The 12457-nt window shown below is 35.1% G+C and overlaps 1 protein-coding gene across 10 annotated transcripts in view; it reads right to left on the reverse strand.

Moving 5' to 3' along the window:
- Window positions 1-4182: 4182 nt before the first annotated feature.
- Window positions 4183-12457, reverse strand: part of SGIP1 (SH3GL interacting endocytic adaptor 1) — a 203499-nt gene continuing 195224 nt past the window's right edge. For all 10 annotated transcript variants that reach the window (XM_035018329.1, XM_035018331.1, XM_035018330.1 and 7 more), the window contains 4 exons: window positions 11231-11433; window positions 10006-10070; window positions 9275-9439; window positions 4183-8282 (listed from right to left, as the gene is read on the reverse strand). In XM_035018329.1, coding sequence (XP_034874220.1) covers window positions 8260-8282; window positions 9275-9439; window positions 10006-10070; window positions 11231-11433 — 456 coding nt within the window. In that variant the 3' untranslated portion in view covers window positions 4183-8259. The remainder of the gene's footprint in view (window positions 8283-9274; window positions 9440-10005; window positions 10071-11230; window positions 11434-12457) is intronic.

Consider the following 12457-nt stretch of genomic DNA (forward strand, 5'->3'; position numbering starts at 1 on the left):
GCCTCTAAGTCCCTAGCTTGGCTCTGGTCCCTGGATGGGTACTCAGTGCAGTTAGCATTAGCTGACAGGAGCAATACGCTGGGATAACAGTAGAGCCACTAAGAGTTAGGACAGAGTTGGAGAAAGAGCATTAAAGTGTTCTGGCCCCATCCCAATCCCTATTCACAGAAAAATAAGAAAAGGAAAGGACTGTTTATTGAATATCTACTACCTAGTGGGTAGGAATGATTAGATGATTGGTAAAGATTATCTCATTTAATCTGTTCATTGACCATATGATAAGGGGATAGTAACTCCATTTTCTTAAAGATAAGGATGAAGAATCATTGAGTAACATGCTCAAGTCTGTAGTTAAATCACGGAGCTGGGATCTGTCCGACTCTAAAGCCCTTGCACTCTGCCAAACCTTTCGCCCGCTTTGCTCACCCCAAACATGCAGTAAAAGTTTCCAGAAATATGGGTAAAATTTCAAGAGACTGGTGATAAAAGAGGTTCACAACTCAGTTTATTTTTACATTTTTCATTTATTTTCCAGAAAAAAAAATCACATTTAAATAACAACTTACTTTAGATATTTCATCTTGATCTCATGTATAATTAAAGTTTGTTCTGAAACGGGAACCCTAGTTGCAGTAATGTGTCATGATAAATAATTGCATATTCAGGATTTTGTGAAATGGGTGATTGGGAAAATTATGAAGGAAAAAACATTTGTAAAAATCATTATTTACAAAAAAATGATATCCACACCTTTTCTAACTCATAAGGCAAGTAACGTTAAAATGTTCTCATGATTATCTTCCATAAGTCAATACTATACACATTCATGTCACCATTGCTCAACAGCTTTGCGGCAGTGAACCCTTGCTTCTTTTGCTGGTTTTTTTCTTGAGCACAGCACAGAAGCAATAAACCTTTCATCATAGACAAAGCAGTAATGGCTATGAGAATAAAAGTACTCTGTTGAATTACACATGTAGGAAAAAGAGCCAGGCATCAACATTTTAACTAGATTTAAAAAATATTTTAAATATGTGAGTATTTTAACCCACAATTTCTTTTATAAATATGTTATGCTCAAGGAATGCTGTGAAATTATATATACTGCGTACAAGGTCATGAAGAAATTCAGTTTACTGTTGCTATAAAGATCATGGGGAGTTCTGAATAAAGGCTACCACCAAGTCAGATCAAAGGATACACTAACAGCATTTTTCTTAAGAAAGACAACAGATGGAATTTTATTACCTATAGAAACACAGCAAAATTTCTCTGGGATTCTTTTCCTAGTTTCTCTGAATGTTAAAGTAAGAAAAAAAAAATGAATGCCACTTAGGAGGCATGAAAATTAAAACTTGATCATTTCATTCATAGAGTTTTTTTTTTTCTACATGAAGTGAAAAATTAAAAAAAAAGTATTTGTATATTGAAACCCAATAATATTCAAACAGTTAAAAAAGCCAGCTCCATAAAGGACTGCTTGGCCTGTAATGAACTCTGCTCAGAGATAAGATTAGCATATCATCATAAATATACCAACACTTGGCTTTTTCAAGAAAAAATAATCAGGAGCAATTTTCCAACTCTCTTAGATTGAGAGAGAAACAGACGGATCAAACAGGAGCCAATCTCTTTCATGCACCTCCATTGAACAAAGCAAGAATTCAATACAGAACTGCAAAGTCAACACAGCTATAAGAATTATCATCCTATCATCTCTCACAAGGAAAAGAAAAAAATCTGACTTTGGACCTTGGGACAGTGATCCCAGTAGTAGTCATTTGGTGTATTATTAAAATAGTTTGAAGTAATGATGCATGTATGAATAACACTAAGCATTTGTTTTGTCAAAAATAAGAAAAGGAGAGAAAATGTCAATGAAGTAATATATAACTGAACAAATGAGATGGAATTAACATTTGCATGATATACTCATTCAATGGAATATTTAAAATGATAAATGGCTTATCTATCAAGCCAATTCACAACCTCTGAATGAATTAAAAATTGAGCTATATTTGGAGAAATGTAAAGTGATTCAGCTTTACTCTGAATCAGTTTGTCCAGGAATTTTTTTAAAGGAATTTTGCTGATTTTGTGTAAAAACAATTGATTTGCAGAATAAGGCCTAGCAAAAAAGAACTGTGAAATGTTCATTAATAGAGTGTAGGGTTCTGCAAAATCTTTGCTAAATAATATATCCCTCTCATTTAAAAACGTTTTTCATATAGTTTCTAACAAGATTATGTAAAAATGCGGTCAGCGTTCATCTATCATGATTCAATTTCTTAAATTTCATTCTGTAAAAAAATTTGGATTGTTTTCAACATTGTTGTTTTATTTTGAATATTTTAGGTGATAAAGTTAAATTCACTAAGATATACTAATGAAATTTAAGATGATATTAATTCATTTGAAATGGCAGGAATTTTTCTTAAAGTTAAACAAGAACCCAGAAGCATCCTTTCAAAACATTCCTGGTTGTATTATTTGTGGTTCTTGAAGGATATGTAAGCTGGTGTTACAGGAAAGCTTTTCTAAAGTTTCTTCAAGGTGTGTTTAGAAAAAAAAAAAAGTGTTTATGTGATTTAATAACTTTCTTAAGCTTCATTAAAACACTAACCTTTATTATCAAATGTCCGAGGAGTGGGGACTATGGCATAGGATCATATATTCTCAGGACACAGTGAACATTTGTGAATAACAGTAGACTTGGACACGATTTGGAAAATACTGGAATATAGGTGAATGCAGAAGTATCCTTTAATTATTTTCTTTTAGGCATTAAGGGACACATAAAAATATATTTGCTTCTCATTGAAACATCTTTTCTTATAAGGTTAAAGGTGTATTTAGAATAAGCAACCTACCACCCTAGGGATAGAAGGAGGCAATCAAAAATACTATAAGTCAAGGAAAAATAACTTTAGAAGTTATACCTAGAGAATAAATTGTTATACTTATGGTGAATGTCAATAAGGAGGTGCCTTCTCTCACAAGAATACTCATTTAGGATAGAGATCAAATATTAAACATGAGGGGAAGACAGGAGATCCGACCACAGTCAACTCAAGAGACCCTAAAATTTGACTTTCCATCAAAAAGAATTTTTCAATTTGAATTAGATACTAAAATTGCAACTTTAGCCTACAGAAGATGACAGAACATCAAAGCAATGACCCAGAGAAAAGCTAGTGGGTTTTCTTTTGTTGTTGTTTGTTAATATTTGGAGATTTAAATATTGGATTTCTACCTCATTTTCCCTCCATACATTCCATGCACAAAAAGTAATGTAATGGCAGGCATGTTTAATTCATGAGTGAGGGAATCACATTTAGATGTTGTTTGCCAAATGGAAAAAAAAAAAAAACAAACACAAAAGAAGCAGGAAAATCCAATAAAGCCTCCTAACAGAAGTGCACAAGGTTAAAAGTGGTGGGGTGGATCATCAGAACACTTTCTTCAATCAGTGTAACACAGATCGATTTGTACATTCATATCAGCAACTTAATTTGACTTATTTCAAGGAAACATCATTCTTACTTATATTAACTTATTTAGAGGTCATCCTCTTTTTAATATCATAAAAAATTTTGCTTCCATTAAAAAAAATTGCTGGTCAGAAAACCATGTAGCGAAATGAGTACTTTTAGACTGAATGGGATTTTGCTGAATGCATAATCTGTAAGGAAAAAAGAAAGCTTAAAAAAAAAAAAAGCAAAACTCAACAAAGTCATCTTCTTAGTAGATATCTATATATTTTACTGTGTCATTCAAATTTAATTGACAGCTGTGATTATTATGAAAAAAAATAAAGGAAAAATAAAAATGATTGGTGCAACTCTTCTAGAATGACACTGGTCCATGCTTATAAAGCATCCAATTCAAAGGTCTACAAGATAAATAGGGCCAGCTCACAATCTACATATCCATCTGAGTGTCTCTTGCAAGGAGGAAGACATTTATTGGGACTTTGTATTTGTAGTGAGAGACAGCTTGCAATCAGCCTACTGCTTCTCTAGGTCTTTTAGGACATTGATGAAAAGGACAGAAATAAGAAAACGAGAGAATGCATTTCAGGCCACTTTGAGACTAGATAGCATGACAGGAGAACTTTAAGGAAAAGATAGGGATTTTCCTAGAAAAAGCCCTGAATCTTTTTTTTTTTTTTTAAGATTGGAGAAAGTTAAATGGACTGAGTGAAAAAATAAACTCACTAGAAAAATGATAGTCAACTTTCAATTTAATGTTTAAAATTTGATATAATGTCATAACTAAGAAGGACCTCAGAGGTCTATTAGGGCAGTGGTTCTCAGATTTTGGGTGCTTGTCAAAATACACATTCCTAAACTCCATCCTTAGAGATTTATTCATTCAATATAAACTTGTTGATTCCTGCTATCGTCTAGGTTCTGGGATAGTGGTGACTGAACCAAAATCATTGCCCTTTTAAATGTATGTTAATACAAGTGGTCCACAAGTCATACTCTGAGAAACATACCCTTTTCCAACAATTTTGCTATTGGAGTCATCCTTATTTTGATACTAATTTTTCATAGCACCGTTAACCTTGGGATTCAAATGATGTATGTATAGTAAAATAAAATAGAAGAGTTTATTTCCCAGAATGAACAAGCAAAACTGGTCAGGGGCCCCCTCTTCAGTCAAGACAACTGGGTTACTTCCCGCTGCTATGTCACTTGGGGGAAATTAATTACTTTAAGCCTCAATGTCATCAATTGTGAAATAGGAATCACAAAGAGTACTTGACTTTTCAGTTGCTATGAGGATTAAATGAGCTAATATCTGTAGTGACTGGTATATGGTAAGCACTCAAGTAAACGTAAATTTTTATTATCTATCAGTCAATTACTGTGATTGTACAAGTTTTCTTATGAAGCCGCCACAGTGGATCTATCTGATCTAGTCGAATCGTGGAACTTCAGAGGTGGGAGAAATTTTATAGGTGGCTGGTGTGTTATGACAGTGTTTAAATCCTACTGGGGTGGGGTTGGGGCGCCCAGATCTAAAGTGCTGCAGGAACTCCATCATTGTTTTGAGCTGTTTTACCCATATGCAATTTTAGTAGAAAAAAGTCCTGCTGTTAAGAAAAACTTGAAAACCACTGGCAATCCCGATCCCTCATTCTAAAGATGAGAAACTGAGAAAGGCAGTGATTTGTCCAACGTCACACAACAGCAGTTTGCGATAAGGTTAATGTAGTCACTAGGCTTCTTTGAAAAGAAGATTTAGAAATGAAAATATGTGTCATGATTGCCTCAAACACTTTGCAGATTGAGTAAAAATACATAAAAGCAAAAATAAAACATCTCTATTCACTCAAAACCATTTGAAATGTGGACATTCTTTCTTTCTAGGTGAAATAGATTCCCAAATACCATACAGTGAATTTTCATTTTTCTGTAGGTGTAGAGAAGAACAGAGCTTTAAAAATAATTAAAAATTTAATTCTTAGGAATTATAAATTCCAACTATGGTAAAATTCAGACTAATTCTTAACAAGAATTTATTTTTCAAAATATCAAGAAAATATGGAATTTATTTAAAAAGAAAAACATACTTTTCATGTTGTCAAAATAAAGCAATATCATTCATACTTTCTATCTTGTTAGAACAGAAACTTTTAAAATCATAAATCTCAAGAAATGGTGTTCTGGTTAATGAGAACTCTTTATTTTAACCCCTGGTATTGAAAATATTAATATGTACTTGCCCATTTTGTTCTGTTTTAGGAATTGATAATGAACCTGACAATTTTTTTTTTAATATATAGTAGAGACCCTTGCATTGTCTAGGATCTTTTTTCCTAATATGAATTCTTATTGTACAGTACTATGGATACGGGTATAAGAGGAGATTGTAAACTATAAGATTAAAAAAAAAAACCTACCAAAATCTAAAGCCCTGATATGAGTTTATTGTGTTATTATTTGACCTATTTTTCTGAAAGGAGAAGGGATATCTTCTCTATTGAGGTTCTGGTTATTGAAAGTTTAATAATTATGAAGCCAATGACCTCCATTCTGTTTCACAAAGACCAGCTAAGGGATCATAAGAGATCTTCATAGTGTCAAATTTAGTTCCTGGAAATGTTTGAATAATGTTAGAGATTATTGTAGTCTATGTTTTAAATTATATTTTTACAATATCAACAAAATTATTCTTTGAAAAAAACCCTTGTGTTTAATTACTAATTCACTCTAGAACTATATAAAATAAAATATAAAGAGCAAGACATAAGAACCAGTAATATTTACACATTTTTAATATGTTTCGTGTTAATACTCAATACGTTTTCCTTATGAATTGATTACTTAAAAAAGCATTTTTATATTCGTATGCTGGATAATTCTCAGTTTTCTGCTGCTTACTCTCCATTGGTTTCAGTGTTTGATGTTTCCCCATGTTTTGTGGGATTTAAAAGTTTGCATTTTCTATTTTGGTTTCAAATTAAATTGAATATCTTTACTTAAAATGAGTATATTAATAATTTATCCAAAAAGCTTCCACACCAGACTGTCTGGGGAGCCAACTGAGAGTGTTTGAATAGTAGGAATTCTTCTGAGGTAAAACAGATCATTTTGAACATTCTCTCGGTAGCAAGCACTGATTGAGAAGTACAAATATTAATTTAAAAAGTTCCACTATAAACAATTGCCAGTCACAATCTCATTTTAAAAGTAAGACTTACAAAATTTAATTTGATTCTAAAATTTAAAGGGACTAATGATTCTTTGTCAAATGTAAGTGAACATAAAATAAAATTTAGCAACTAATGATAAATACAACAGCTTAATAATTCCAGTTATTTAATAGTATAACTTAGAATAAGAATTGGTTCATGTTTAAAAGAAGGTCTATGACTTAAAGGAAGTTTCATGTTTTCAGATAGTAGAGGAGGAGAGTTTTACAACCAAGACCCACCCCAGAAGAAGTGCTTCTCCGTTCTGAATAGTCACATTGTGAGGCCAGACTGAGTAATTAGTTTTAATTATACCTTGAGACAATTAAATTATGACATAAATTTTTGATAACTCTCTGATTCTCAGAGAATGGCAAAAATTTATAGTTAACATACGATGAATCTTATCCAAAAGGAAATTTATTGCACAATAATGTGGATTGAATTTCATTTATAAAGCTTTTTTTTTTTTTCTCAAACGATATAAATGATGATGATTGAAATTTTCCTTCTGGACTTAAACGGGGCACTAATTTTTTATTCTGAATTTTAGTCTTAATGTTTTGATTCCTGCAGGTAAAGAGAAAGATATGTGGTACCATTCTCCATGCTAGATGGGAGAGACTGTTTAGAGTAATTGTGCAAAAGTTGTTCAGCAGTTCAACTATGGAAAGTCTTGAAATTTTAAAATCACAATTTTGGCTTTAATCTGATATTATTCAGCAATCTCCACATTCGTTAAACTGCAGAGAGAGGGGGAAGTAGTTAAGACTTCAACATCTTCTTTACTCTTGATTATAATTTCATATACTTAAACTTTAAATATGAATTGCTTTCCCTTTTTACACAAGTTATAAAAATAAGAGGCCCTGTTTACACAGTTCGCATTTTTATGAAATTTGCAGTTTGAAAAAAAAGCTTTTTAAAAAGTGGTAATTAATGCTCTTCTTGAATATGCTGTAACTTTAGAACTTTTTTTTTCTGAAATAGTTTCTGAATTTAACCCACTAAATATTTGAAGATAGAATTTTTATTTAGCACTAGAGTAAAACCTACTAAGGATTGAAGAAAAGGAAGTTTTTTTTTTTCTGGTTCCACTTAATTTTCTTTGTATGTGGCACCCCCTTTATGACAGCTATCAATATTATATTTAAATTTTATATATTGACAAAATGCAATCTACCTCTGTAAGCATTGTGCCATTCAACAGTACTACTATTAAATTTACATACCACAGTTTAAATTACATCCATTTTAGGAATGGTAAAATGCTAAAACTCAAGTGTCTAACTGCCTTACTGGAATGAGTACAATTTACAAATACAATAATTACATTTTAAAACCATTAACAATATTACACCTAGAAGTAAATACTGTTAAGACTGGTCATCATGGTATTGTGTGAGGGAAATCATTGCTGAAAGTCATGGACATTTCCAGCAGATATGTCCCAAGTGCAGATTTTGGTTTGTTTCCATCAAACCAAAATTAAAACCTGTTTCTCATACAACAGTTCTCCATTATATGAATCCTCCAAATCCTTGCATAAGATTTTATTAGTTATCTGCCAAGTATTTTCCTGCAAAACAAAACAACATATCAGGAGGTTACCTGGTAGTTCCATAATGTGATTATGATATGGGCAACATTTTTATTCTATCTGCCCTACCCCTAGAACCCAAATACTGCATCTTATGGGGTGCAATATTAGTATAAAATATATACAATTTCTTAAGTTTTCAATTTCCCAGACCAGCTAGTTGCCTTTTCACATTTCCACGTATGAACACTTTGCAGAGGTTTGGGTTTTAGGATAGGTTGGGAGATTTGTTTCTGGATGTGGGAATCCAGCTTGTTATGAGAAGAGTAACCATATAACCTGGGTCATTTTTGAGAGTGGAAGGGTTATAACTAATAATTACATGAGTGCAGCGGGCATAAGAACCAGGAGTTATCCTGACAAGTCATTGATAAGTATAATCACCCTAGTGTTGGAGACTCCTTCGCCAACAAACTATCATGTTGTGCCAAAAACCTGTCTCATGGAACCATATTCAGCTCATGGGCAACCACTTCTGATACCTGGCCTAGGTTCTTTAAGGTTGCTTATTTTAAAGTGAAAGATGGATCCTCTAGATTCCAGCTATGCCTGACAAATACAAAATCTATGAAGCCTTGTTGGAGAAAAAAGTCTTCAGGTAAGAGGTAAATTCATAGGTACATAGCATTTATTTTGTTTGTCAAAATAAAAACAGTAGGATTTACTCCATTAAATTAACCTCAGTGTATATATGTGTATATAATGTATATACTGGGAATAACTGGTCATTCCTACAGAAGAAACAGAACCAGATAAGTAGCCAGGGCCTTCCTAATTCTGACTTCCAGTTTATCATCTCATTTTTGCTTCATTCTACAATCGGTTTGCTTTCTAACTGGGATGAGAAATGGGGATTGGGAGTGAAGAAGAGGAAAAGAAAGAAGATGAGCAAATCAGACACTATTCCTTCTTGAGAGAGTAGCTAAGGCGACCTATTTTTGCAAATGAAAACCCACAGGATGCCCACTTACCTGCAGCAAACCTTTTCTTGATGAGTGAGAACCGATACCCTGCTCCAACAAGTTCAATGTCACATCCAGAAAGGGTGCTTCCTTCACTTGTGAACTGCACGACCAACGGGGAGGGTTTGCTTGGGCCTTCAGACAACTGAAATCTCGCCAATAAAGAACCCACCCCTATAAAAAGAGTATCATTACAAGATAGCAGTCAACACAACATGCTGGATATAGTTTTGGAAATTGTATTCAAAAGTTAACATACAAAATCTAACTTACTAGAAAACAGTATATGTTTCAGTGACAAAATGCTGATGAATAAAATTTATGATGAAATATCATGAGGAACTTTTTTTGCACACTGATGAAAGTGTAATTCAACCAAATGGTACTTCAAAATTTGGAATCATGTTCCTTGGAAGGCAATGTTATTTTCCTAGTCAGAGGAAAGTGAGAAATACCTCAACTACCAGGGAGTGGAGATCTGACACAAAATGAAAACATGTCTCATTAAAAGCTCTTCTCTTTTTGAAGTATGGTATGTTTGATGTGGGGTTGGGCAGAAAAGGGGAAGTAGAGGATTCACTGAGGAATTATTTGCTTTTTATTGGTTGAAATGAGTATACACCAAAGCAAAGTGAAATATTTTGCTTGCTTCTAACGCTGTATATTTTAATAGTTTTCTAATAACCTGAAAGTTATTTCAGCTTTATATATTAAATAAAGTAAGCCTGTGATTACATTACCTCCATTTTCTGACTTCTGAGAAATATCAGGAATCTTCCACAATATTCTTTGTTGTTCAGCATTCCTAAAAATAAAATAGGTAAAAGGCTTTTTTGTGTATGCAAATGTTTTGTTTAATGGATACCATATTTTTTCTAGATAGTGTTAATTTAAAAAAATGGATCTTGACAATGTTAACTACAATTTAAGCATTATCTATGTATCTATCTATCATCTATCTATCTATCTATCTATCTATCTATCTATCTATCTATCCATCCACACATAAATTCTCTTTTTTCTGTTCCTTATTGTAACTAGCCACAACACTGTCAGATAGGAAAACATATAGAGGACAATGCAGTTAAATTTTTTGACACACCTACTTATCATAGACGGTAAGTCGTAATTCAGGAAACTTAAGTTTTAGCTGTCATATGGATGACTTTTTTTTAATGTTCTATTTTTTGCTTCTGACAATCCCATGGAAAAACTAGAATACTTTTTCTAAGAGAACTAGTTCTTTTTAACAGCTACTATCAGTACTCAGTGTCTCTTCAGTGGCTGTTCCCGTACCTTCTCTAGTGGTGCCTTTTTAACAGTCCAGAGGCTACAAAACAAAACCCTGCATTTCTCAGACGCCCCTGCAGTTAGGGTCCTAGACGCAGATTAGGGTGCACCAATTACAGGCACTGCTTGAGATTTGGAGGATGGAAGGGGGGCAGAGGCCCTTCTCCTGCCATATTTGTGGTTCTTTCCTGCTAGCCAGCAGCCTAACTGAGACGTGGGGATCTTCTCACAAAGTGCTGCCTGCAGTCCAGTCTCCAGTTGTGTGAGCGCCGAGAAGCAGTTAAGGCGGGCGGGTAGGGACTTTTTTATCCTTGGATCAACGTGGCAGTGGTGAGTTCTTGAATTCAATGGCTCCATGGGCAGCTTTCTGATTTCTCTGCTTCTTGGTTGTAGCAGAGGGAGCACCTTCCCTGGCGAGTCAGTTCTGCGGCGCTCTGGAGATCCAGTCGAAGGCTTATTCCTCTTGCACTTCCACTGTTGTGTGAGCATTTAATCCCTGTGTTAAATCCTTCTCTGCTTAAAATAACATATTGGTTTCTGTTTCCTGCCCTGAACCCTGACACACAGGCCTGCTGGGATGTCGTCCTGTAGGAAATAAAAACGCTAAGAAGGCTGTGAGGCCTTTGCCCGGAAAGAGCCGTTTGGGAAAGAGAAAGGGGACTGGTGGCTCCTTACCAGACTGCGGGTGGGAGCACGGCCTGGAGCTTGGTTACTCCTCCATCTATGGGGACCAGGAACTGCACATTGTTGAGGGCTACGGCAGTTGTCATTGCATCCGTATTGTATTTGTAATCTATGCGCAGGTCAGTGCTGGCCGGCTCGCACCGCCAGTTCACGGCCAGGTTCAGAGGTGTGGACTGAATGCCCTGGGCAGACACCTTGCCAAACGACAGGAAAGAGAATATTTAAGGCTCAACTGTTAATCTGAAGCAAAGCCAGAAGTTGTGATTCTCTCCCATGGGAAGGTTCTGAGCTGTCAAATGTCATCGTGTGGTTGGTGCTGCTCACAGGTGAGCTCTCTCAGTAAATAGCACCGCGAAGGGCGCCCTGTGAAAGGGAGCTGGGTGCTGCAGGGAAATTGTTACAGGTTAAAACCAAAACCAGTCGCTAAACTCTCTGTAGCACTTGAGAGTTTACAATGCACTTGGGTCCGGTAGGAAGGTGGTAGCACACTGCTTAGGAGCTGAGGCCAAGGAGTTAGACAGTCTTGGAGGTGAGTTCTGACGGCCACTTACAAGCCCAGTGATCTTGGGCCAGTCACTAAACCTCTCTCAGTCTCAGTAATTTCTTCAGCTGCCAAATGGGAATTATAACAGTAATATCTACCCATAAGCTTGTCAGGGAAGATCGAAGACATTTTATGTGGAACAGCATACAGTAAAGCATTAACATTTTCATACACATTACCTATTAATACTCTTATCATACTTTCGCTTCATAACACACCAGTGGGTGAGACGAAGCAGGTTACTGTCACTCCTTTGGGATTTGCCAAAGTGAGCCCTTGAACCCATATCCTCTAACTGGAAGGGGTACATTCTACCGTCTCCCGTCAATTCTAGTTAGAATCCACTGTGAGTTTGACCAAGGAAAAGCCGTGTTTGCAGAAGCAACAACATTGTCTTACCTAAAGACAATAATACCAACTTGATTTCTGGATCCACAGTGAAAAATTCGTAATGTTATTATTTCTCAACTATTCACTGTGATGATGAATAGCTTTAGGAGATTCTTCTTCTTTTTTTTTTTTTTTTAAAGATTTTATTTATTTATTTGAGAGAGAGAGAATGAGAGAGAGCACATGAGAGGGGGGAGGGTCAGAGGGAGAAGCAGACTCCCTGCCGAGCAGGGAGCCCGATGCGGGACTCGATGCGGGACTCGATGCGGGACTCGATGCGGGAC

The sequence above is a fragment of the Mirounga leonina genome, unplaced genomic scaffold (genome assembly GCF_011800145.1).
Source record: "Mirounga leonina isolate KUSES-001 unplaced genomic scaffold, KU_Mleo_1.0 Mir_173, whole genome shotgun sequence".
NCBI lineage: Eukaryota > Metazoa > Chordata > Mammalia > Carnivora > Phocidae > Mirounga > Mirounga leonina.